Source organism: Sciurus carolinensis, chromosome 18, assembly GCF_902686445.1.
Source record: "Sciurus carolinensis chromosome 18, mSciCar1.2, whole genome shotgun sequence".
Classification (NCBI taxonomy): domain Eukaryota; kingdom Metazoa; phylum Chordata; class Mammalia; order Rodentia; family Sciuridae; genus Sciurus; species Sciurus carolinensis.
In genome coordinates, this window is record NC_062230.1 from 14,452,152 (window position 1) to 14,479,442 (window position 27,291).

At 48.5% G+C, this 27,291-nt stretch overlaps 1 protein-coding gene across 4 annotated transcripts in view; it reads left to right on the forward strand.

Annotated features, from left to right (window-relative positions):
• The window catches only part of Mad1l1 (mitotic arrest deficient 1 like 1), a 343,584-nt gene that overhangs the window by 215,540 nt on the left and 100,753 nt on the right, over positions 1–27,291 (forward strand). For all 4 annotated transcript variants that reach the window (XM_047533482.1, XM_047533484.1, XM_047533483.1 and 1 more), the window contains one exon: positions 14,547–14,637. In XM_047533482.1, coding sequence (XP_047389438.1) covers positions 14,547–14,637 — 91 coding nt within the window. The remainder of the gene's footprint in view (positions 1–14,546; positions 14,638–27,291) is intronic.

Sequence of the window (27,291 nt, forward strand, 5' to 3'; positions counted from 1 at the left end):
GACACACACAGCCGACTAGAGGAGGAGGTCTGCATGTTGGAGGAAGGCAGCCCAGCAGGGACTCCAGGACTGAGGACAGTGAGGTGGTGGTCCCCTGAGTTCCCAAAATGCCACCTGCATGTCCTGGACATGGAACCCTCAAAAGCTTGAATGGAGAACCAACCACAGATGCAGACCAAAGTCTCCAGAGAAAGCCACCCCAGCCACAGGGGTGCCACCTGACAGCAAGGAACTTGAATGTGCCCTTCTGACTTTGGCTGGTGTCAGGGAAAGAACTGTCCCCCACCTCCCACCCCACAGAGTCCCTACCCAGTGAGTGTACTTCCTGCCCCAGCCTTCACAAGTGCCCCTGCCCAGCAGTGTAGCAGGGCTGAGCAGGTGGGCAGGCTGTGTCCCTGACCAGGAGAGGTTGGCACTCTAGATTGTCCTTGGTTGAGTCAGGCTGACCAGGGAGCTGAGCTTCTAGCCCCATCTGGCTTTGGAGAGATGAAGAAAGACACATGGGGTTCCTTACTGCCCCATGAACCATGTCTGATGCTAGCAGGTGTCTCTGCCCCCACCCTGTGGCCATGAGGATGGGAGGCCTTTGTCTGCAGGGATCCCACTTTGCCAAGTTGGTGTCAGCAGGGCCCCTGGCACAGCCCTGGACCTGCCCTGCTGCATGTATACATGCCGTACAGCAGAACTCCAAAATACAGGACATAGAAGCAGATACAACTGAGTGGAGAAAGGGACAAGTCCACATGTATGGTGGATACCCACTCTCTGCTCTCCACAATTGGTAGGATGACAACAGAAAAGCAACAAAGACCTGGAACCAAACATCACCATCAGCTAACAGGCATGCTCGGCATTTACAGAGCACCATTCATTCTCCTTTAAAGTCCACTCGACACATTTACCACAGTAAACTTTATCTTGGGTCACAAACCTTAGCAAAATTAAAGGAATCATATTCACATATAATACATTCTCTCGCTACATTGAGCTCAAACCAGAGGTCAATAACAAAACAAAACAAAACAAAACACAAAATCTCCCAATGATCAGAAACAACACAAAATCTCCAAATGTGCTTCTGAATCACCCATGTGTCAAAGAAGAAGTCTCAGGAAAAATTCACACAACTGAGTGATAATGAAAATATAAAACTTTGTCAGATACAGCGAAATCAGCACCGAGAAAGAAACTTTCAGCACTAGGCGTTTGCATTAGAGAAGAGAGGACTCTAATTGTGCCAACGGTAAGAAGCTGAGGAAAGAGAAGAAGCAGCTCAGAATAAGCAGAAAGAAATACTGAAGAGCAGAAAGAAGTGAAATTGATTAAAAAGAATAGAGAAAAATCACTGAACAAAATACTGATTTAAAAAAATTCATAAAATTGATAAACTGCTAGCAAAACTGACAACCATAAGAAGCCACAAGACATACATCATGGTTACAGAGCTGAAGCAGGGGCTGTAGTGTTGAAGGATGTCACAGGGTATGATAGACAACTTCGTGCTCAGAGACTCATTCACTCAGAAGCAAGAGACCAATTCCTCAGAAACCTTAAACTACCAAAACTCAAATAAGATGAAATAGATTATCCAAATAGTCCTGTGGACGTTCAAAACCTGGAGCCATTATTAAAATGCTCCCAAGAGAGGTCTCTGCAGGACCCTGTGGTTTCCCTGGGGAATGCCACTAAACATCTAAAGAGCACTTGATGGCAGGTCACCCAGCGTCGTCCAGGAGACAGAAGAGGAGAAGGCCAGGGTGGGGTGGGGTGCCCATGTCTACCAGAGACAGACAGGTGAGCCTCCTGGCATCTTGCCGGTGGGGGTGCTGTTCTGTACAGGTGACAGGAGCCTGAGAGCCCCTGACTGGCACCGTTGAGGTGGATACTACGCAGGGAGCTGAGTGACGAGGGCAGCAACCTCCTTGGACTAACCTGTAAGCTCCTATGAATCACAAATATTTCCTAAAAATTTACCTTAAATGAAGGCCTTCACCCATCTTCCAGCTCCAGCCATGCCCCCCACTTCCTGCTTCCTGACTTCGCTCCCCAGGGGACACCTCCTAAGGCTTGCTGGCATAAAGCCTTTGAGCTAGTCCTCTCTTGGTCAGGGACTCAGCTTTTTGGGGTCACTGCCACTCACTGTCTGCTTTCTAACTTCTAAGGCTTTTTGATGTTGTCTCTGTTATTTTCTTGTCTTCAGCTGTAGGTCTGAGAAAAATGAGAAAGCCTTTACTTTTGATTTCACAGCATTTTGAGGGACTGTGTGTTAATGAACCCGTTCAAGTCACTGTCTTAAAGCTGAAGGCTTTGTTTTTCCATTTCCGTGTATTTTTAAAAAGCGAAACACAATTGAAGGCTGTTTCTCCACCTCGTGTTACAAGCAGGCACCTTCCCCTGTGTTCCTGGGCCTTGTGTTTTGATGTACAGTCTGCTCTGCTGCGTGGTCCGTTAACCCCTTCTGCACTTCAGTGACTTCCAGCTCTCAGCTGATAAGGAGCCGTGGCATCTTCGTGGGCAAACTGCTGGCATGTTGGACCTAGGCGCAGGAGAAATCTGTCCTTGGAGACTGACTTTCTTTGCCTGTGGGAGTCTGGTTACATCCAGGATTCTGATCATTCTGCTTCTGGAAGTGGTGACAACTACTCACTTTACTAGTAGTGGTCAGTGGCACAATCGTGGTAAGAGGCTGCTGACGTGCACTCGGTGCATCCTGTGGGCCAGACCCACACGAGCAGTCTCGCCTTCTCACAGCATCCCAAGGAGGTTTCTAAAGATGCTCACTTCACTGAGGCCTGGTTTCCATATGCTGGAGTGCATCCATTTTCAACTGTGGTTTAACGTGCAGTACTGAGAGTAGACTGTGGCAGTTGACTGTGAAGGAGCAAGTCCTAAGACGTGTATCATCTTTTGAATTCTAAAACAATGAGAAAAGCAGCTGGGTGTGGCATGTGGTGTGCATGCCTGTAATCCCAGTGACTCAGGAGGCTGAGGCAGGAGGATTACAAGTTTGAGGCCAGCCTCAGCAATTTAGCAAGACCTGTCTTTAAAAGAGCTGGGGATGTAACTCAGTGGTAAAGCACTCCTGGGTTCAATCACCAGTCCCAAAGAATGAAAAAAGAAAAGTTAACCTACCTTTCCCTATCACTACATGCCTCCAGTTCTGCTGAACATCAGTGATCACTCTCCTCCCAACTCCACCCACACCATGGTCTTGCCAGACAGATGTGTACAAGAGTATGTGATCACCACACTAGGTATAGGACTTGTCCTAGGAGCTTCTTAGGGTTTTTCAATTATTATGTAGTAAAGTTATCTTTATTCTTTTTTATTTGTTCTATTTAGTTATATATTACAGCAGAATCATTTCTATTCATTATACACAAATGGAGTACAACTTTTCATTTTTCTGGTTGTACATGGTATAGTCACACCATTTGTGCAATCATCCATGATATCTGTCTCATTCCACCATCTTTTCCATCCCCTTCCCTACCTTCATTTTCCTCTGCACAATCCATAGTTTCTCCATTTTTCCTTTACCTCCCAAACCCTGTTAGGTATCACCTCCCTTATCAGAGAAAACATTTGACCTTTGGTTTTATGAGATTGGCTTATCTTGCTTAGTGTGATATTCTCCAACTCTTTTTTCTTCTTTAAGGCTGAGTATTATTCCGTTGTGTATTTATATACTAGTTTCTTTATCCAGTCATCTATTGAAGGGCATCTAGGTTGGTTCCACAATTTAGCTATTGTGAATTGAGCTGCTATAAAATTGATGTAGCTGTGTCACTGTAGTATGCTGATTTTAAGTCCTTTGGGTATAGGCCAAGGAGTGGGATAGCTGGGTCTAATGGTGGTTCCACTCTAAGTTTTTAATAACCCAGTCAATAAATGGGCTAAGGAACTGAGCAGACACTTCACAGAAGATATATAGTCGATCAACAAATACATGGAAAAATTTTCAACATCTCTAGCAATTAGAGAAATGCAAATCAAAACTACTCTTAAGATTTTCTCTCACTCCAATTAGAATTATGAAGAATACAAGCAACAATAAATGTTGGTGAGGATGGGGGAAAAAGGTACACTCATTGCTGGTGGGACTGCAAATTGGTGCCTTTATTTTAAATGGTGAATTTTAATCATCCCGTAATCAGGGAGCAAAATAATTCCATCACCTCTCACACCCATGCTCTCCCTTTTGCTCACCTAATGCACCTCTGCTCTGCCCACCACTGCTCTGCTCCCCAGCCCTACCGTTTATTGAGTGCATCCTGGGAGACAAATTCTCTGCTGCCATCTCTTGAAGTTTGCAACTGCCACACAGCATCATGGCATCATGTACTGCATTGTCCCTGGTTGCCAGTATGTGCAAGTCCACCCTTCTTTTTTTTTTTTGGGGGGGGGGTGCTGGGGATTGAACCCAGGGTCTTATGCTTACAAAGCAAGCACTCTACCGACTGAGCTATCTCCCCAGCCCCAAGTCCACCCTTCTTGATCACTAAGACTGTGCGGAAGCTTTGGGACCAGACGGCACGCATCTTCCAGATTTACTGCTCTTTTCTAGATTGTTTTTCGACTCTGACATCTCTATAAGTTTTCCTATCCCTGAACACGGGTGTCTTAAATTTGTTTGGGTTTTCTTTAATTTCTTTTAGCAGTGTTTGTAGTTTTTTGGGTATCCACATTGGATAAATTAATTCCTTAGTATTTTGTTCTTTTTGATGCCATTGTAAATGGAATTTTCTTAATTTCCTTTTCAGATTGTTCATTGCAAGTGTATGGAAATACAACTGATTTTTTGTATGTTCATTTTGAATCTTCCAGCTTTGCCAAATTCTTTGATTAACGGGGTTTTCTTTTTTAGCAGAGTCTTTGGGGTGTTTGTATGGCATCTGTGAATAGGGCAGTTTACATTCTCTTGTGCCTTTTATTTCTGCATCTTGCCTAATTGCTCTAACTGTGTTGAATAGAAGTAATGGAAACAGGCCGTTTTGTCTTATTCTTGTTCTTAGGGGAAATCTTGCAGTCTTTTGCAGTTGGGATTGATGTCATCTATGGGTTTTTGGGAAAAAATGCCCTTTATCATGTTGAGGAAACCCCTTCTATTCTTGTTTGTTGTGTGTTTCTTGTGAAGGGGTGATGGGTTTAGGTGAGTGCTTTTTTCTGCCTCTACTCATTCTGTTGACGTCGGGTGTCACACTGGCTGGTTTCCAGATATCAAGACAGCTGTGCATATCTGGTAGCACCCTCTCTATTTTGCCGAGGTAGGGTTAAGGATTCCACATCTATATTCATCAGGGTTGTTAATCTCAGTTTTCTTTGGCATCTTTTGCTTTGGTGTCAGCATAATACTATTCTCAGACCAAATCAGGAAGGGTTCCTCTGCTTATCAGCTTTCTGAAGAGTTGGGGAAGGATGGGTCTTAATTCTTTCAATGTTTGGTGGAACTCACCAGTGAAACCATCTGGTCCTCTTTTGAGTACTATATAATCTCCTTATTTGTTATGGATCTGTTCATATTTTCTATTTCTTCTTGTGTCAGTTTTGGTAGTTTGTGTTTCCAGGACTTCATTGTGTCTCAGTTATCCTATTTGTGTGTACATGTGTTCACAGTATTCTTTTATAATCCTTTTTATTTCAGTGAAATCAGCGATAATATCCCCTCCCTCATTTCTGAATTTCATAATTTGAATCTTCTTTTTTATTAGTCAGTCTGAGTAAAGGTTTATCAATTTATTGACCTTTTCAAATCATCAACTTTTGGGTCTGTTGATTTCTCTGTTGCATTTCTGTTCTCGGTCCTAGTCATCTCTGCTCCGATTATTCTTTCTTTCCTTCTGCTGGATGTGAGTTTAATTTGCTCTTCTTTTTCTAGTTTCTTAAAGCTGTACTGTTTGGTTATTGACTTGAGAGCTTCCTTTTTTTAATTTAGGCATTTGCAGCTCTAAGTTTCCTTCTTGGTTTTGGTCTCCAGGTATTTTCTAATTTCCCTTGTGATTTCTTCTTCAACTCATTGTTGTTTAAGAGTGTTAATTTTCACCTACTTGTGAGCTTTTTATTTTCCTTCTGTGATTGATTTCTAATTTCATTGCAGTAATTCCATTACATTAGTAAATTTAACTTAAGACTTATTTCAAGGTCTTACACGTGGTCTGTTCTGTAGAATATCTACATGCACTTAAGAATGTCTGTTCTATTGTTAGGTGTATGTCTTTATGATCTGACTGATTTATAGTGTTGTTCAGTTCCTCCCTCCCCTCCCCTGCCTTTATTGTACTAAGGATTGGAACCAGGGGTGCTCTACCACTGAGCCGCACCCTCAGTCCCATTGATTGATTGGCCCTGGGGAATGAACCTAGGGCTTTATGCACGTGAGGCACTTGTTCTCCACTGAACAACATCCTCAGCCCTCTTTTTTATTTTTTATTTAGAGACAGGGTCTTGCTAAATTGTCCAGGCTGGCCTCAATTTGTGATCCGGCTGCCTCAGCCTTCTAAGTTGCTGGGATTACAGGCGTGTACCACTGCACCAGATTAGTTCCTTTACTTTTTTACTGATCTGCCTGGTTATCTTTCATTCCTTTTTATTGCTAGGTAGGATTCCCCCAACACACCCTTTTTGCGTGTGTGTGTGTGTGTGTGTGTGTGTGTGAAGAACAGTTAGGATCTGCCCTCTCAGCAGTCTTCTGGTGTGTGTGATACGTTATTCTTGGCTGTGGTCATGGTGGTGCATAGTAGGTCCCTGAGCTTCCCCTCCTGTGTGACCTTTGTTCCTCCCCTCTCCCCTGGCAACCACAGTTCCATTTCAGGGCCTGCTGCTCTGGATTCAGTTTTATTTATTTATTTGTACCAGAGTGAACCCATTCTTCTGTTGAAGGGCACCTAGGTTGCTTCCATAGCTTAACTATTATGAATTGAGCTGCTACAAACATTGATGTGGTATACTGATTTTAAATCCTTTGGATATATACCGAGAAATGGGATAACTGGGTCAAATAGTTATTCCGTTCCTATTTTTTTTTTTTAGGAATCTCCATACTACTTTCCAGAGTGGTTGCACCAGTTTGGTTCCTTCCATTTCTTGATGTGAATAGTCCTGTGGTAAAAGTGGACGTGCAGATGTCTCTATGGCATACTCATGTCCTTTGCTTTGGGCATATTCCCACTGATGGGATTTCTGGGTCATATGATAATTCTATTTTTAATTTTTTTAAGAACTTTCTTACTGTTGTTCATAATGGTTGTACTCATTTACATTCCCACCAAATAGTATACAGGAGTTCCTTTTTCTCCACATCTTCACCAGCAATTATCTTTGTTCTTTTGATAATAGCCATTCCAACAGGGGTGAGGTGATGCCTCCTTGAGGTTTTGATTGGCATTTCCCAGGTGCTTGCTGATGATTGATGAACATTTTCTCATACACCTTTTGGCCATTTATATGTCTTGTTTTGCAATCTGCAGTAGAAACTTCTCTCTCATTTCGGATATCTTAACTTTGTGTTTCTTTTCTTTTTCAGCCTTATTAGGACTTTACAATTTGATTGATCTATTAAAAGTAGTAGTTTTCGGATTCTTTGATTTTTTTTTTCTCTATTATTTTTCATTTTCAATTTTATTGATTCTTGTTTTATATTATAGCATTCTTTCAGCTTGCTTTGGATTTATTTTTTCCCTTTTAACTTTAAAAAATTCTTTTGTTTTAATTAGTTATATATGACAGTGGAATGTACTTTGATACATCATATATAATGGAGTATAATTTCTTGTTCTTCTGGCTATACATGATGTAGAATCTCACTGGTCATGTAGTTATATATGTAATAAGGGTAATAATAATGTCTGATTCATTCTATTGTCCTTCCTATCCCCACACCTCCTCCCCTCTCTTCAATTCCCTTTACCTAACTTTTAACTTCTTCAGGTAGATGCTTAGATTGTTAATTTGATATCTTGTTTTCTTTTTCCCTTTTGTTTTTGACAGTCCTGGAGGTTGAACCCAAATCCTTACACATGCTAGATAAGCACTCTGCTGTTGAACTACATCCCCAGCCCGTTTTGTTATTTCTTACTTTGAGATAGGGTCTTCCTAAGTTTCTGAAACTGGCCTCAGCATCCTCCTGCCTTGGCCTCCAATTCCCCTGGAGATTAGGGTGCCTGGTGCCAGTGGTACTTGTGACCTCCTGCAGGTACAGGCCCTCCCCTGTGTGGGGTGCTGAGACTTTGGGGCCATGGGGCAGGGAGCATGTTGTTTGGAGTTCTGTACAGCAGCCGTGTCTTCTGAATGGGTGCATATAGATTTCCTGTGTCCTTTCACAGTCCAGGCCATTACGGTCTACTCTGTTTGTGGTTTGCTGCCCTTCAGCCCCCTATTTTGTCTCCTGGGCTCTTCTTCCTTACCTTGGTACCTCAAGGACCCAGGCGCCTAATGTCCAGATGCAGGAGCAGCCCCTTCCTTGCAGGCCTACATCTTCTCATTGCAGAGGGTGCTTGGAGAGCCCGATGGGGTGCCGGGTGTGGGGGCATCCAGGCCTTCTCAGCCAGCCCATGCTGCTGGTGTCTACACAGCATAGACAGTTCCTATCCTTGTGCCCGGTCAGTTTCTCTTTGGATGGAGTACCACACAGAAACCCATCTTGGCACTCATGCTTAGAGCTATGTGTATTATTTGTTTCTTCCTTGCTGCCCGCATCTGCTCCTCTGCTCATGCCTCCTTGCTGCTCGGTTATTTGAGCCACATTGGGCATTCCATTTCAGTTTTACCGCTATGTCCTGGACTCTTTTCTCAGCTTAACTTTTGTGCTGCTCTGGGGCTACAGGGACCACGCTGTGCCTCCTGCATGGGTCAACTCTCCCACTTCAATAAACCACAGAAGCTGCACCCCTCATCGGTACTTCACCCTCAAACTTCAGCACTGTACATCTGCCTGCACTGAAAATCTCAGCACATGGGACCAGTCTTGTTTTAGTCTATCATGTTCTTAACTCAGTAGGAGACAACTTATTGTATGTAACAGGTGGCCAGGGCCTACAAGGAGGAGGCCAGCCAGGCAGTGTGACGAGCTTTTGAACAAATGTGCACATATGTATCACTTAGTGACTGGGCATGTCCAGAAAAACATGTCATCAGTTGTCTTATCAACATGTGAGCCTCAGGCTGTGTTTCCATGAACTAGGATACTATGATGTCACCAGGTGATCTTATAGGACCACCACAGGGTGCATGCCTGTCACTACACAGCATGTGACTGTACTTGTTCATGCATTCACTCTTTTGTTCCCTCTCTCTCTGTGACATAAATACTTTTCCTAAAAAGGAGGACAGCAACGCAAAGCACACCCTTTGTAAATGAGCAAATATGATTTTTGTGGGTCTACCCTCTGACAGCTCACTAGGATGGATTGTGGCCAGTCATTCTGTTCAAATATGTCTGTAGCCCAGTGTGGCCCAATGGCATTTAGCCTTCCAAAGCCTTCTGCTCACACAGCTTCAGAATGCACACTGTCCAATTTTAGCATATCATCCTGAGGGGTCCTCCTCAGCCCCTCCCTGCAGAAGTTCCTCCGTGGAGTGGCCCCACAGGCTGTTTGTGCCACACACCTGTAGAGTCATAATGGGAAACCCTGCTGGTGGCAGCCAGAGGGTCAGCCCGGGGCCATCTGCGAGGACTTCCTCACTAGCTTCGTGATCTGCCCTGCCACATAACCTCACAAGCCTCAGTTTCCCCTTTTAAGCTGGGGGACGATGGCAATGACCAAATAATGTATGTACAGCCCTTTGCACATACATGAATCTGTATGTAACTGTCGCCTGCAGCACACAGCACACCCCACCCTGCCTGCAGCCAGGGCTACATCGGGCTACAGCCAGTCATCTGTGCTCAGGGCACTGGAGTGAGCAAGAACCGCCTCTGACTCATCGGGAGGGTACTTGGTGAGGTCCATCAGATGACAGGCACACACCCTCTGACTAGTGGTTCTGCTTCTAGAAGCACATCCTGGGCTAGATGGTGTGCTGAGTTTTCACATGTATGCACCACACTTGGGACAGGGAATCTGCTCTCGCCCCCAAATATTTCCTCTTTCTTGGTTATAATCCCTCCCCTCCTCTTTCTCTCCCGTACCCCCAGCACCTGCTGATCAGCTTTCAGTCTCTGTAGATTGATTGACATTGTGTGAGTTTTTTAGCTGAATGGAACCATGTGACGTGTTCTTTTCTATCTGGCCTCTTTCACTCAGCATATTGTTTTGCATTATGACCATGTGCACATATCAGTGATTGTTTTTATTGCTGAGTAGTATCTGTTGTATGGATGTACCGCAGTTTGTTTATACATTCCTCTGTTGATAGACATTGGATTTCTCCCAGTTTTTTTGCCAGTCTTCCAAAACTGCTTTATATTACAAATAAAGTCCTTATATAGAAATACTTTTCTCTAGTGCAGATACCTAATTGTGGAATGGCTGGTGGTTATGTGTTTAACCTAGGAAACTGCCTGCCTGTCTTCCACAGTGGTGGTAACCTGTCTCATTCCCACTGGCACTGGGTGGTCCAGTTGCTCCTCACCAGCTCATGGTGTGGTCCGTCTTAATTTCAGGTCTTGTGACAGGTGTGTAGCAGTGTCTCACTGTGGTTTTAATTTCCATTTCTCTGATGACTAGTAATGTTGAGCATCTTTTCATGTATTTATCTATTATCCATACATCTTGGAGAAGTGTGTTCAAATCTATTGCATATTTGATTATTTGTTTTATTATTGAATTAGAGGAGTTCTTTATATATTTTGGATAGAAGTTCTTTATACGATACCTATTTTGCTTTTTGAATAGTTTTTATTTATGATGAGGTTCAATTTTTTTTTTTTTTTTGGTTGTTTTGGCTGTTTTTTTTTTGGTTTGGTGTGTGTGTATCTTTTGTTTTGGTACTGGGGATTGAACCTAGGATTACTTTACCACTGAGGTACATCCCCAGGTCTTTTTTATTTTTTGAGATAAGGTCTTGCTCAGTTGCTGAGGCTGACTCAAACTTGGGTTCCTCCTGCCTTAGCTACCCTAGTCAATGGGATTACAGGTGTGTGCCACTATGCATCACTCAGTTTTGTTTGGTTTTGTTTTGTATTTCATTTATGTATGATGCTTTGGGTTTGTAGCTAAGAAATCTATGCCAATTCCAAATTTATAATATTTTTCTTTTGAAAATATGTATTTTAGCAGTTTTCAAATTTTTTTTGCATGTAGGTTTCTTTCCATTTTAAATTTTTTTTAGATATTATACATGGTATGGATTTCAGTTCTTATTTTTCCCTGTATAGAAACTCATTTACCTCAGAACCATTTGCTGAAAAGACTATCTTTTCTACATTAGATTGCCTTCAACTATTTATTTTGGTGACTCAGTGGTACAGCATATGCCTAGCATACCTGAGGCCCTGGGTTTAATTCCTAGTACTGAAAAAAACACACAAAAATAGATTGTGTGTGTGTGTGTGTGTGTGTGTGTGTTTCAGGTCAGTAGCACACTGTTTTGGTGACTTAACTTTAATGTAACTCATGAAATTAAGATAGCCCTCTATTTTCATTTTCTGTGTTTTTTGATTAAGTTCATTAATCATTTCCATATGAATTTTAGAGTCAGCATATTGGTTTGTACAAAGAAACCTGTGGGATTTTGATTGGCACTGTTGTTATTCTGTAGATAAATGTAGAAAGTCTACTGCTAACAACAATGATCTTCCCACCTGTGAGCAGGTCTTTCTCTCCAGATTCATAGGCCATTGTAGATTCTTGGCAGCACCTGCAGTTGTCAGTGTACACCTTCCATGACCTGGTCATGTTCTCTCTTTAGTTTTCATAGTTTTGGATGGTTATGTAAGTTATGTTTTGCAGGTAACTCTCTGGTACTGGTTTCTGGGAAATATGAATATAGACAGATCATACTAGAGCTATCAAATCCCCCTAAATATATTGAGCCTTCTTTTATGGTTCAGTATGTAGTCTAACTTGGAAAATTTTCAGAGAACACCTGACAAGAATGTGTATTCTGCTGTCACAGATGAGTAGGTATAAATGTTATGAAGGTCAGAGTATTGATAATATTCTCAAGTCTCTGTCCCCTGATTTTGGCTACTAGTGTTGGTGACAGTGACTGTGGATATGTTGGTTTCTCTCACTGCCCTGTTGGTTTTGCTGCATTTCTTGTGAAGTTCTTTTGTTTGTGCTCATGTGTTCCAGATTATACACCCTCTCTTTCAGGGGATCTCTTCATTGTTAGGAATCAGCCTACCTGGCAATGAGTCTCACTCTGAACTATACTGTCTGCTTGAAACAGCCTGTTCACTTTCACTTCTTGGTTTCCTAGTGACAGCATTACTTCATTTTGCACTTCATATTTAAAGTGTGTTTTAGTCAACAGCCTGTAATTGGTGATACCTTTTAATCCAATTTCATGGTCTCTGCCTTTTAGTTGGGGTGATGGGAGCATTTACATTTAGTGCAATAACTGATATGATTAGGGTCCATCTTACCATCTTTCTTTTTCTTTCTCACTTGTTCCATCTCTTCTTGTTCTTGTTTTTCTTCCCTTTTAAAAATTGGTTGATTTAAAATTGATTTTCACAGTTACTCATTTTTTTTTATTTCAGGGTCTTAGCGTACATCTCTGACGTCATGCAGTCCACTGTCAAGTGATGCTGTATACCTTCTCACATATCGCATAACCACCATAACTGCTATGTGGCTTCATCTCAAACTGTATGCTGTTGTTGTGCATTTTACTTCTATTGTCTTAAACTCAGTATGTTTTGTTAATGACTTAAGTATTTTTTAAAAAGCTATGAAAACCCCCAATATTTGCCCTGTTTCCACTGCTCCTCACTCCTGTGCTTGGATCCTTGCTTTCATCCATTGCCTTCTCCTGTCTGCCTGAAGGTTTGCTTGGCAAAGAGTTCCTCAGTCTTTGTATGTCTGAAAGTCTTATTTTGCTTTTCTCTTTTAAAGATTTTCACTGAGCATAGAATTCTAGGCTGATTTTTTTTTTTTTTTTTTAATTCTCTCGGTACTTCAAAGATCTCTGCTGTCTTCCAAGGTGCTTTGTGTTGGGTGAACCTCCTCTGCCCCCATACACGCCCCATGGCTTTTCAGGTGTTGCTTCTTTATCACTGGTTTTGGCTGTTTGACTATTCCTTGCCTTGGGTCTGCCACCTTCGTGTCTCTTGTACTGGGCTCCTTTCCTGGCTCTGGGCTTGCAGTTGCCAGGCTTGGATTGCAGGTAGTTTTTCTGCACCTCCTTTCCTCTCCTCTGGGACTTGAGTTGCAGGTCCTTCATGCCTGGTGAAGTTGTCTGCAGGTCTGCTGTCTGGAAAGGCTCTCCTCCGTCTGTGTTGTGCTCTGGATGTTCCTTTGCTGTTCTTAGACCTTCCTTTTGCCAACTGGTCTACCATGAGTCCCATAGATGTTGTAACTTTCACCTCTAGAAATGTAATTTGGTTTTTCTACATCTTTCCTGTCTGTCCTTAATGGTTCTGTTTTCCACCAGTTTAAATTGCTGCTTTGGTGTCCTTGTTGGCCAGTTGTGATGTGTGTCGTCTGTGTAGGTTTAGCTGATTGATTACCGTCCTCCTTGCAGCCCATGTTTCCTGCTGCTTCTCTGCCTGGTAAGCTCTACTTGGATGGCAGGTGTCATGAATTTCAACACGTAGGTTCTGGGTAATTTTGTATTCTTATATCTTCTTGATCTACTTTCAGAGGTGCAGGAAGTTTCTTAGTTGTGATCTTAGTCAAGTCTTCTTTGTGATTTACCAGATGTCCTGAAGCAGGTCTCAGCTAGAGTAACTGCCACTCTATGCACCAAGACCTCCTTGAATTTGAGGTTTCTGTGGGGCTGTGGGGACAGCACTGCTGCTACTGTGCCTGTCCTAGTAGTTTCATCACTATGAGCTTCAACAGACTTCTTGGTTTTTAAGCCAGGTGGGTGTTTCCTATGTTTTCAAAATAACAGTGAAGACAAAGCAGACAGTCCTAGGTGGAGCCCAAACTGCCTTGTTCGTGTCTCACACCTGGTCCTTATTTTGCCATCTGGATCGAGGTCACTGCAGAACCTGCTTTGGTTTGTCATCTCAGTTCTTCCCCGCTGGCTCCCAGTCATCAGCTCCCTCCACACCCCCATATTAGGAATTTGTCCTTGACTTTTCACCCACTTGGAAGACTTCCTGGAGGCCAAATTCCCATTTCTCAGTGTCCTTTCCACTCTGCACTCACACCTCCAGGAGTGGAACTGGGGACCTAAGACACACTGGACTCCCGCCTGTTTTTGCTTGCTTCTAGCCACATACTAGTTGGCAGCCCCCCACCTGGGCAGGTGATGTCCAGAGCCCTGCCTGTGCCTGGGTAGTTGTGCATGCTTCTTAGCATCCTCCCTGGCAGCCTGGAGTCTCATGTGTGAATTTGGAACCAAAACATTACAACTGAGGCTCCTAACGCACAGCTTCTTGTTGGCCCACGGGCTGCAGTAGCTGCCTTGCCACACAAATCTTGCTCTCCTTGCAGGTTGAAGGTTGAGGAGCTGGAGGGGGAGCGGAGTCGCCTGGAACAAGAGAAGAAGATGCTGGAGCTTCAACTAGAGAGGCGCACCTTGCAGGTAGGCACCAGGACAGCCACAGGCGCATATTCTACCCCAGAGACACCCAAAACTTCCTCCTGTACAACCTTCCTTAACTGGATGGGAATCCCAGGTTCCTGAGTGACATCCTGTGCCACTCACCAGCCTCCTAATCCAGGGTCTTCCTTGTGTCCTCTTTTCCTGTTCTTCTACGCTGACACAGCATCTGGAGCCTCAGCATCTGGTGTGGGGAGAGCCCATGGGTTCAGTGTCAAGGGAGGCTTCTCTGCGCGTCTTTACGTTGGCACCCCCATACATGCCCATTACTTGTGGTTGTGACGTTGGACTGCTGTCTGTACTATTTCAGTTGACTGACTTTTTAGCTTTCATCCTCCCGACTTAAATTGTTCCATGGAGGAAACCCGCGGGTTTGAGATTGCCCAGTTTTTAGACAGGCTGTTGATTTTTTTTTGGCACCTATTAGAGGCAATCAAATCCCCTTTCTGTTACCAATTCCTGGTGATGGGAGAGGTGACAACTTTGATGAAGTGAGGCACTCCAAGCTGCAGCTGGACTGTGTGCCTGGCCCTAGGACCTGTCATCTTCTGTTCTAATTGGGCCACAGTCCTCAGCTGGGGCGCTGCCGGGTCGATCCCTGGCTGCCTGGCCGTGGTGCTGTGTCAGAATGGATTTTCGGATGTCTTTCTGTGGAGCTAGTTGAATAGAACTTGAGCTCACAGCTCGATGACTCCCCAACCTTCCTGCATGTTGGGGCACTGTGTGTCCCCACCAGAACTGTTCATCCCCTTTTTTCTGCTTCTGGGCTTCCAGGCCTTTCCACAAGGGGTCCTCCATTGGACTTGGAGAGGTTGTTGAGGAGTAATGAGACAAGGTAGAGGTAAGCGCTGTGCCACGTAAATCCTGAGGGATGTTGGGCACCACCATCCTGAGTTGGAACGCTCTGGTATGGTTACCCTGAATGTCCCTGATAGGAGTTACAGGTCAGCACATCTGGTGAGGGCCAGTTAGTCTATGCACCCATGTGGGTTGGCATGAGAGTGTACCTGGCCAGGTCCTCTGTGATTGTAGAACCCCCCACGTGCCCTTATTAGGATGGTCCCCTTGCTGTGAGGTGCTGCTCAGAGCTGATGGGCTGGGCACTTGCCTGGTAGGCCACCACTGTCACCTCATGTCCACACCTGCTCTCTGAGCCCAGGTCTCTCACTCCCACAGTGCAGTGGAGTGGGGACCCATCACGCAAACAGGTGCTGGATGCACGTGTAAGTGATACCCACAGTGTGGCCAAGGGGGCAGTAGAGGGCTAGGGCTGGTGTCCTGAAGAGCAGTGTTAATACCATGGCAGGATGGCCAAGAGCCCAGCCTGGGGCTGCAGGGATAACTGTCCAGGTCAACAGGGAGGAAACAAGCTCAGAGGCATGGAGGGAGGCTGTGTTTGGCCCTTGCCATGGAAGAAGCTTCTAGACAGCCCTGCTGCCACTGCCAGCTGTGATTATGCTACTGGAAGCAGATTTTTTAGAGTCAAACTGGGAGAGGAAGCCACACGGGCCCCGTGGTGTCCTGATCTTCCCTGGCACAGACCTCTGCCTGCCTGGGCTTCCTCTACCTGCTCCGAGCCAGGCTACTTGCCATCTTGCAGCCCTGCTCTCCTTCAGACCTCAGGCCACAGTGGCCAACTCTATGCCCCAGGATTGAGCCACCCCCACCTCCAACAGCACTAGAGCTCAGCTGGACTCCAGGGGGACCCAGGGTTGTGCCTGCCCTACACATGGGTGCTATTGAGGAGGGTTGAGCAGTGGTACAAATCCCCAGACCCCACAGTGTCATCCCTTTGGTGACCACATACCTCTGACTCATACCACACCCACTGTACCTTCCCCTGGGGTAAGGTAGTGTGGCCCTCCTTCTCTGGTGAGGAGACCTCTGCTCAAAAGTTGGGCACTTTGGTCAAGGGTGCCTGGGCAGAGGAGCACAGCTGGGGTTGAGCTGGGCCCTGTCTTCCTCCCTCTGTGCTCCTGGCCTGTCCCTCTGCCTCTCTCACCCTCCTCTCGGGCATAAGCACTTCTTGGGAAGGGAATCCTAGAGCTTCCTGTGGCCCAGGTGGCCTGACTCTGTCTTGGGGGTCACCAACTGCAGCTTAAAGTTCCCATGCTGGCTGCAGGTGGTGGCCCCTTGGGTTGCATCTCCTCTGTGTGGCTCCAGCTACACCTGTACCAGGGTGGTGAAAGGCATCTACCCAGGGCTGAGTTAGTCCTGTCCCATGGTGTTGTCACCCATAGTAAGAGAAGTTCCTGTCCAACCCGGACAGATGAGCTAGACTAGACTCATTTTCTCATTGCCAGAGCTAGACTCATTTTCTGTCCACTTGGTGTGAAGGAGCACCTGTCTGAGTAGTGCATCTCACTGAGCAGTGACAAAAGCCTATCACAGGGACTGCTTCTGACAGAAGGAGAGCAAAACATGGCTGGCTCAGGAGTGGCCCAGGTGGAGTGAGTGGATCGGAAGGAGATTCATACATGGAGAAAGAGAAGGGCCACCAGCCCAGGGTGTGGGCCGTACTGGGTATGCTGGACATGTTAGACTTTCTGAGTCCCAACACCTCCTTCATGAGATAGAGATGATGATACCCACATGTTGGGGCATCACATGCCAGGACTCTGCCACCACCCTTGGCTCAGGTTTGGTGTTCAGAACATGCTCATATGCTTCTCCTTCTGTACTTTCTATCCTTGAGGGCAAAGGCTACTTCCTCATTACATCTCTGCCCTGAAGCTGGACACCTCAGGAAGTATCCCCAGACTTGTGATGCCCCTGGATGCTGGCCCTGGGTCCCACCTGGCTTCCCCAGGTGGCCTGGCCATGGCATCTGATGCCGATGGCTCCTGAATACCCAGACTTCTTTGCACAGACTCCACACTTGCAACCTGCTGGTCTTGGGACAGGGCGGAGGGACTGGAAGTGCTCAGTTAGCATCTAGCCCACCCAAGAGCATTGCTGATGTGCTCGTTCTCAGCACCATCTCCTGCTCCCTGCTCCCTCTGAAGGAGGAGAGCCTCTCCAGGCCGGGGCGCAAAGAAGATTGATTGGAATCAGCTGCAGCATGGCTTAATTGGGAACATATGCTTGAGAGGGGCCCAACTAGTTGGAACTTTTCATAATTAGTTTGCAGCTGGTTGGTGCGGAAGCAAATCTCCAGTTACTTCTTGGAGCTGGGTTTGTGGGCGCACTTGTGTGCTCAGGGGAGATCAGTCATTGCAGTGGCCTGTGTGGGGGTTGACTGCAACAATGCCGTCCTCTCTGAGGGTCATCGGTTATTTGCACACTGGCCGGGGTGGCACACTGCATTCCTAATGTAGCCAGGAGTGGGAGGGGTTCCGAGCCTACCTGCATAGGAGGATCTCCCACCAGTGGTCAGGTGGATGCAAGCTCAGGCTGCCGCTGACAAGGCTGTGAGAAGGCCCCATTTGGAGATGGGTGCTGAGGCCCAGGTCGCTGGCATGTGAAGGATGAACTCAGACCTAGCATTTAGAGCAGATAGGTGGAACCTGTGGCAGTGTTCTCAAGGAGGACAAGAATTGGGTGTAGCTGGTGAACCTCCAGAGCTGTGGGCCCCAGACCGTTTCTAGGGCTGTTGGTGCAGCCACAGGAGCAGGGCATGAGGAGACCCAGTCATGTCCCCCAGGTCTGAAACCCAGGGCTTCCTGCCCACCCAGGAGTGTTGGCTCTCCTATCCTGGAGCCTCTGGGCCAGTGGTCTCCTGTTCCCTGCCCTAGGCACTGACCTGGGACCAAGAACCTGGCAACAGGGGCCCCAGTGTCCTTTTTTGCTGCCTTTAATTCTAATAGACCCCCATCCAATGCCCCTGTTCATGGTGGGTGGGCCCTGGCCCTTGAGGGCTTAGCCTCCAACATCTGGGGTTTTGTCAGCACTCTTCCCAGAATGTGGGCCTTCCCTGCAGGCTGTTTTGGGAGCATGCAGCTCTAGAGGACCCAAACTGCCCCTGGGAAGCCAAGCCAATGCTGTGGCTGTTGTCATTATTCATGGTAACACCATAGGCCTCACTGTCACACATTGGCAATAAGGTACACGGTTTTCCACCTTTGTGGTCTGCAGGGCTAGGACCAGGGTCAAGTGCTCATATCACCTGGGGCACAGTGGAGTTTGTCCATGAGGTGACCTGACTGCTGGACACTGACTTCCCAGCAGGATGGGCCATGTCCCCACTTGGCAACAGCAAGTTTCCATGAGGACATTCCCTGGTACTCTGTGGGTGCCCCCTTGAGTTATTGTCACCCATTAGTGATGGGGCCAGCGTTTAAATCCAGTCCTGGATTTCCTCAGCATTTTATTATAAGCATTTTCAAGTGCACAGAGCATGTTACAGTGAATGCCTTCTTATCCACCACCTACCTCCTGGCATTAGTGCTGCTCTATGACATCTCTACCCATCCCTCCACATCCATCAGTCCATTTTATTCTTTTGATGCATTTTAAAGTAAATTGCAGACATCTGTACACTTTTCTCTAAATACTTCAGCATGCATGTAATTAAGCAGAATTCATCTCTGGGGCTCTGAAGCCCATGCCCCCGACACCCCTCAGTGTTGTCTAATCAGAGTGCTTCTCCAGGAAAGTTGGTGGTCGGGATGGAGGGACCCCTCCTCTGAGCCTTCCCCCTGCCCTCCAGAGTGAGGCCCCTGAGCTGGCTGCCCTCCGTGGGTACCTCCATGCCTGGCCTGGCCTGTTCCTCCCTTCGTCTGGGTGCAGCCCGCCTGAAGTGTTGCTCAGGAAAGAGCCCAGACAAGCTGCCCAGTGACATTTAAAATAAGTATCTTTTTTGGAAACGGAGTGGGTAGAAAATTGCTGGTTTCCCTGTGAGCAGGCTTCCAGTGCCTAGAGACCTCTCTACTCCTGTCTGCGTCACAGGAAGTAGCACCAAACTCCCAGTCTCACCTCCTCCTTGTCCCTGAGCCTACCCCCTGTTGATGCCCTGACAGCCTAAGTCCACCTTCCCTGCAGTGCCAAGGAGCTGCCCACCCTGGGCCCTCCTGGACCCCACTGGTCCCACTCACCACTGGCTGTTGCCCCATGGGCAACCTATTTGCCCTGGACGTGTGCCATTCCCCTGGCCGGCCTGCCAAGCCTCTCTGCACACTAGAAGCAGCCTCAGCCCCCGCCTGCAGACCCTAAGGCAGAATGGGCTCTTCTCAGGAGCCCTCATACCTCTGGTTCTGCTGTTGATCCCCAGTCTTGGTCAGGACAGTTGACTTCTTGACAGCCCACTGCACATACTTCTGGAATGTTCTGTGGGCATCATTCCTCACAGGAGTGTGGGGTGAGTCCCTGAGATGGCCCCGAGGTTCCAGGGCTTATTCCATGGAAGAGCCTGAGCTCTTCCTTAGAACAGGTGAGTGCCAGGGCTGTGTTCCCACTTACACCTTCCAGGGACACCACAAGGAAGGGATATTATTGCTTCTGCTATGCCAAAGGCCGTAGAAGCTGGTGACCCACCACACAGCAAGGAAGTGACACAGGCCACAGTCCAGACACCCACTGCCCCAAGTCATGTCCTTCAGTAGTGTCCTAGGCTGTCCATCCATGTCAGCCTCCATTTCTGCCCTGAATGCCTGGAATGACTCATGTGGGAGCTACAAGGAAGAGAATCAGGTACCCTCCTTCTGGCTGCCCTAGGCCCCTGCCCAGGCTTTACCCTGAGACCCTACTGACCCCATGTCATGCTCATACCCCTGTTGGAAGCTCTGTGTGCTGGTCAGTGTGAGCAGCAGCCCACTAACTTGAAATCTTCACCAGGATCATGTGAAGTAAGAAGATGGACTTCAGGAGATTCAGCATTTTCTCTTGCACAAGAACTTCAGTGTCTCCGCTTGTCAGGGACCTCTTTGTATCTCGTTGGAACATGTTACAGATGCATTTGCACCTTTCTTGTGAATTCACTTCCAAGCTTTGTATCTTGTATCTTGTTGCTTGTTTCCTGGGCTGTAGTCGTAACTTCAGTCACGTGTCCTTGCTGAGTGCTGCTGCTGCTGGCACGTGAACACTGGACTCTGTGCATTCAGTTTGTGGCCCGTTGTGGTGGCTCTCGTAAGTACATTCACATTTGCAGGGAGGACAGGAGTATATGCGCGTCCCGGCTCCATCCTGTCTGTTGCTGTGGCAGAACAGGGCTCAGTGTCTCATCTTGGCCCTGCTGCCCAGGCCTGCCCTGCTGGATGTTTATGTAAAATAAGACACTTATAAAGCAGAAAAAAAGCCCAGACCCACCGAGGTGAACACAGGCTGCTCATGTTTATTAACGCCGAACACTAAAAAAAGCCAGCTCGCTGATGTGCATTTGTGTGGTGAAATTTCCACATTGCTGATTTCTTTTGATTTTTTATGAGAAGAATGATGTGTCCTGCATGCTAAGCCCCTTCTCCCATCTCCTCCCGAGGAGCTCAGTCCCTTGGGCACGCCAACCCTGGGCACCAGCTGGAGCACCAAGCACACTGGCCTCCTGCTTCTGCTGCCCTCTGGCTGGGGGGCCTCATTCCCCACAGACATGGACCAGCAGATGGTCGGGAGAGGGAGGCCATTCGGCCTGCCCACACGTTGCCCACAGTCCCATCATGCGACAACTTGGTGTCTTTTTTGCTCGTATGCATCAGGACACTCATTGTCTTCACCGCCCTTGCCCTTAAAATGCAGAAAGCAGGTGGCACAGGGAGTGGCAGGATCCACGGCCACAGGCTGCCTCCCCCTGTGGCCTCAGCATCCACACTGTCATTCTCAGCTCTCAGCCTTGGTGATGTGCTGATGTGCTGCGGCACCTTCCCTTATTTCCATGTGGTCCTTACCAAGGTTTTAGGTGAGTTGAGTTCTTTATAGTCAGTCCTGTGTCACCTCACAGCCAGGCTGTGGTAAAGGTTGGGCGCAGCATGGCAGACCCAGGCAAATGCCCAGCCATGAGACATGCTGTCCTTCGCGTGACAGTGAAGCCAGTGCTCTCCCCTCAGGTGATCTCCAGGAACTGATTGGGCCTGGCAGGGAGCAGGATGGCAGCGGAGGAGCAGCACCCCCAGGGACCCTGCACAGTGGGCCTCGCCAAGCATCCCTCTCACCATCTATGTCAGAAATGGGCCAGCAGAGGCTATGTGGAGTCTCAGGGTCTCGAGCCTATTCCATTCTTGGGCCAACCTTACCAAGCAAAGGAATTTCAATGGCCGAATAACTTGGACTTGGCAGAGATAAACCGACTGGTGCCACAGACAGAACATATTGTGAGACGCATCCCATATGGCTTTATGATGCCTTCATGGGTGCTGTGTTGATCTTAGAAAGCATGTTAGCTGTGTGACCTATCAAGTCCACTCCTAGGCCTCAAAAGCAGGGACTCACAAACATGGATACCATGTTCACAGCAGCCAAAATGCAGTCACTCCAAGTGTCCATTGACAATTAAATGATAAATAAAATGTGGTCTGTCCATACTGGGGAGTTATTATTCAGCCTTAGAAAAAGAATGAAATTCTGATACAAACTGCTGTACTATGGGAAATAAGCCAGTCACTAAGGTCATACTAAGTAATTCTACTCCTGCAAGATCCCTAGAGACAAGAAGTAGGATGGTGGGTACCACAGCAGGAAATTGGATGTTAAATGGACGCAGAGTTTCAGTGTAGGAAAGTGAGAAGGTTCTAGAGGTGGCTAGTGGTGATGACCACACAAGGTGAATGTGCTCAATGCCTCTGAACTGTCCACTCAGAAATGGGAAGTTTGTTGAGCATCTCCTGGAGTGACTCAGGCCCTGGACAGGGGAGCCAAGCTCCTGGTGTCCTTGGCAAGGTGTTGGAGTGACCCATGCCCACCAGGTCCCAGTCAGTCCTCAGTGTCCCTTGGCCCTCAGACACTGCCATTATACCTAGGCCATCATTCACAAGCTGATCCTCCATTTGCCAGCCTGTTTCTGAGGCCTCCTGCCAGCTCAAGAATTGGGTCCAGCGTTTTGGACTGTAGCCATTTGCTTTCTAATGGAGAACTCATGAGAGCAGAGGCCACCTGATTTCCAGAGCTGTTTTTGGGGCCTGGCTCCCTGACTCCATAGTGATGCCAGGGAGAGCAGCCCCTAACTGTAACAGAGACACACTCCTCCTCCTTCAAGAGTAGGGCCTGGAACCAGGCTGGCAACGTGAGCAGCTATGCGGATCTGTCACCATAGTCAAGGAGCACTGGCCACTCGCTGCCCCTCACTCATCTACATTTGCTGCCCTCACTTTGAGTTTGCTCAAGTCCCTCCAGAGCAACGCACCCACAGGGCCTGCAGGCAGTGTCGGTCCCGGGAGGCAGTGGGAGCTGTGCAGGGGCAGGGGCGGGTGTTGAGAGGACCTGGGCCAGGATCTGGGCCATCCAGGCTGCCTTCAGCCCTTCCCGTCAAGTAGGTTTTCTTTGCAACTCTTCCCTCCAAATTGTTTACATGCTGCCTCCAATATCAGATCACCAGGAGCACCCTGGGGAGTTTCCGGGTGATTGCAGCTTGCTAAAGTTGGCTGTGCTGATGGTCCTCCTCTGCTGACAGAGCTGAGGTCAGGGAAGTGCTGACGAGAGCGCATGGTCACCAGGTGGCACTGGATGTGTGGGAGGATGGCAGACACATGAGATGCCCAGTGGGAGGGAGTTTGTGCTCTCATTGCTCTGCCCAGCCCTTGCCTCCACAGTATGGCAGTGCCCACCATGGTGGGCTGTGGGATAGGATGGCTACCTTCATCACTGGCCAGTGAGACAGTTGTCCTCACCTCTGGGCATCCCAAGAACAAGATTGGGGTCCCTAGAATAGGCCCAGAGTCATGCAGTTGGTAGCCGGCAGAACTGGGACCTAACTGGGCTCCACTGGGTCACATCAGCCACCAAGCCCAGGCATGAGCCCACATGTCTGTCCAGCATGGATCTTATGGCTTTGCAAAGGCCATCTGCCAGTCTCCTCTGTCCCAAGGTGGAAGCTTGCCTGGGGATGGCCACTGAGTATCATGCCCTCCTTTCAACCTGTCTCTTCTACCCTGCCACTGGGTGTCCAAAGCTGTGGTGTGCTGGGGTCGGAAGCCAAATTCAGATGGGGGAGGGAACGCTTTGGTTTCCTTCACCTTGACAGCTGTTGGGTGGGGAAGGGACACAGGGCCAAGATGTGAAGACAGGTCCCAGCTGCACCTCTGGTCCTGCTGCAACAGACTGGCCCTGAGCTCATCCCCAGCCTCTGGAGACCCAGGCCCCTCTCCTTGGATGGTGCCATCCTTCCCACAGGCACTGATGTGACTGTCCAGGTATAGCTCCTAGCCTCATGTGGCTTGATCAAGGTGTGTCCCCAGGTGGGCACTGCCTTGGCCCCTCTTTATGGCCTTGAGCATTCGATTTGGCTTTGCCCTCTCTGGAGTCGTTTTGCTTTTTGAGCACCTTTAGGAGAAAAATGGATCACATCCCGCTTTTTTCTAAGTTAGGATGTAAAGGAAAGCACAGGTGACCTGCAGGTACATTGGGTTTGAAAGAAAAAATGCAAAGTAGATGAGAAGGGGTCCTTGGAGCCTGTCAGGGTTGGGGGCAGTGAGGTCTCCCACCCGCCCCCAGCCAGAGCCTTTGCTCCCCCGCCCCTGGGGAAGAGGTTTTGCTGTTTCTTTGGAAGACTGGGTTTGTACCCAGTACTTCAGTGCACCTGGTTTGCCCCACACCCCTCAGCTGGATCTGGGGGAAGACCCAGGTCCTCAGACAGTCCTCAAGGAGGCCCAGGTTGTGCTTCTGAAGTGAGTAAAGGCCAGGCCTTTGCTGTCAGGGCTGGGGTCGGGGTGGGGGTCTGCAGCATCTGTGGTAGCCAGATCTGTCCTTCCCCATTGGGTCCCACGTGTCTGGCACAGCCATTCTCACTGGGCAGTGGGAGGGCCCTGCTCCCCCCCTCAGAGCTGCATGCTCCACCTCCCTGCAGAACCATCCCAGCGGGCAGCAGGTGTGGGCTGGCGATGCTCAGGAGGACGCTGGCATGGTCCTGGAGGCCAGACGTTCAGCCCAGGTTAACCCAGTTCGAATCTAAGTGAACCATAAAGGAGGCACCTTTCTGTCCTGCCTGTGGACTAGCAGAGGGGGCATGTGGGCTTCCTGAGCCAGCTGCCCAAGCCCAACCGCCTGTCCCTCTTCTTGTCCATCTCTGGGAACTCAATGCTCACAGTTCATCAGCCCAGAGGATGGTGAAAGGCCTGAGCCAGGAGGCTGAGGCTCCCCCTGGGCTTTGTCCCCAGAGTAGGCTGCTGCCTGTGGAAGCCTAGCATTCAGCTCTTCTCTGGCTGAGGGAGGCTGCTCCCTGGTCCCCTGGCCCTGGTGGTCTCCCTCTGTCTGTCATGGTCATCTTGGTGACCTGGGGTTCTAGCATGGGATTGGTGGTGGACAGATAACGCTCCATTCCACATTGTTATCTTCCTTATCGCTAGGAACTCAGTAGACTCTCATCCAGGGGATGTTGTGAGAAGAGTCCCCAACCTGTGCTGGGTCCTGGCAGGCCCTTCCCTCTTCCAGCCCTGCCTTCCCTTGTCCTCACTATCTCAGAGCTGTGACCCAGTGTGGACTTGGGATACAGGAAGGTTCCACAGGCTGGGCAGTACGGGGAGGTCACATGCTGGCCAGCAGAGGACCTGGTAGGGCTAGGTTCCTGGCCTCTGCCTTTTTCTTGGTTCAGTTCTGCCCCTGCTCCAGTCCCTGACCCAGCAGCCACCAAAAGCTGCCTTGCTCCTGTTGCCAAGCTGTGTCTCCTTCTGCCAGGAGGGGTATTGATTTGGTTTTGAGGCTGGATGATTTATAAATATGCATAAGGATTGGCGGTTATTTAACTGTGCTTTTTAATTCTCCTTGCGTTGCTGCCTCTTCCCAGCAGGGTCTCTTAGTATGCGAGTCAGATACAGGGTGGCAGGCGGCCCTCCCTCCCTGCTTGCTGCCCGAGACCTTCCCAGGGGCAGCTGGTCCCTGGGGCAGTCACCTGCCTGGCAGGGATGCAGGAGCGCCTCTGAGTGGATGGTCCCATGCCAGGCACTCAGGGAGGTTTTGTATTTAGAAAAAAAAAGGTCCTTAAAGATCAATTCCCCACTCACTCTTCATGGAGGGAAACTGAGGCCCTAAGAGATGAGAGGCCTGTTCAAGGCCACTAGCACATTAGGGGGCAAAACTTACTTTAGGAACAGAAACGAAGCCCATGCTGATTGCACACCCAGGGCGGCTGTTCATCTGAGTTTACGTGGACTTAAGTGAGAGACAGAAGCCCTCGCAGTAGACAGGCAAGGGGAGGAGTCTCAGGGCTGCACTGTGCCCCTTAAAGGCCCCGGCTTCATGTTTCCTGGGACCTAAGGTCCATGCTCCCAGACCCCCTAAGCAGATTCTTCTCAGTGAGCACAGTCCACAGACCTGGCCTGGGGGGAAACTGGACCAGGATAGACACCAGGGAGGGGCATCCCCCTCCCACTGACCGACTGCTCCTGTTTAGTTGCCATTGATAACAGAAAACGTCAGCCCGCTCACTCAGCAAGTGAAATGTTTTTGTTTAGTCAATAATTGCACCATCACATCAAAGGAAGGTTCCAAACTTTTCCTTTTGAGATTCTTGTCAGTGTCTCAACAGTTTTCTCAGCTGTGAATCAAACAAGGCGACAAATTTTAGCGGAAGATTACAGCCATTTCCCCCTTTCTTCTTCAGCGCTGTCGTCTAGCGGCGATCTCAGCAAAGCCATCCACACTCTCCCATCTGCTCATTCTACGCAGCACCAGCCCCCCGCGTGGCGCTCCTTCGTGTTGGTGCAAACATCCCTAGGCCCGCTATGGCAAGATGGTGCCTGGGGTGGGGGCGGGACTCGAGATGGAGCTGGGTTTTCCCTTCTCTGTGACTTGAGCCATGGACTGAGGAGTGGGCCTTTCACTCATACTCCTCTGGGTGGGGTGGTCTCTGTTGCTTCCATGTAGAGTAGGGAGCATACAGCTGCTCAGTCCCCTGAGATGTGGACCTGAACCCCAGCAAGGAGCAGATTTTACAAGCAGGAGGCACCTGCAGAGAAGACCACAGTGGGCTGTCCTGGGGTAATATCTGATGGCCAGATGGTGGGTGCGTTTGGGAGGACACTGACCCAGCACCCTGGGCTGCGGAGGCCATCTTGTCTACCTGACCTCTACCCAGCCTCCCCATCCGTGGGGTGCACCTATTGACTGGTCCTTCCTTGGAGCAGAGGCCTGGGTGTATCTGATGGTGTGATCCGTCTGTGGGAGGACTGTGTAGCTGTGCGGGCCTTGATAATCGGTGACACTGACAGGGCTCCCCTCCTGCCCTTTGCAGCCCCGTTGTCTCTGAGGCCTGGCCACACTTCCCACACTAAGCTCTGAAGCCCTCCCTCCCGTGAGCTCAGCCTCGGGCAGGGCCTGCTCAGGTTTGACCCCAGAGTGTGCGCACCTTGGGCCCCAGGCAGTGCCACCCCCATACAACGAAGCCCAGCAGCAGTGGCACCGCACTGCCTCCCACTAGACCAGGCAAGTGCAGAGGGACTGTGGCCAGTCATCAAAGAAGAGAGGCTGGACCCCTTTCTCAGGACTCATCAGACCTTACTTCACATGTTATCCTCACCAGTTGGCGGTCTGATTCCTCAGCCCGTAGGAGTAATCTCGGCT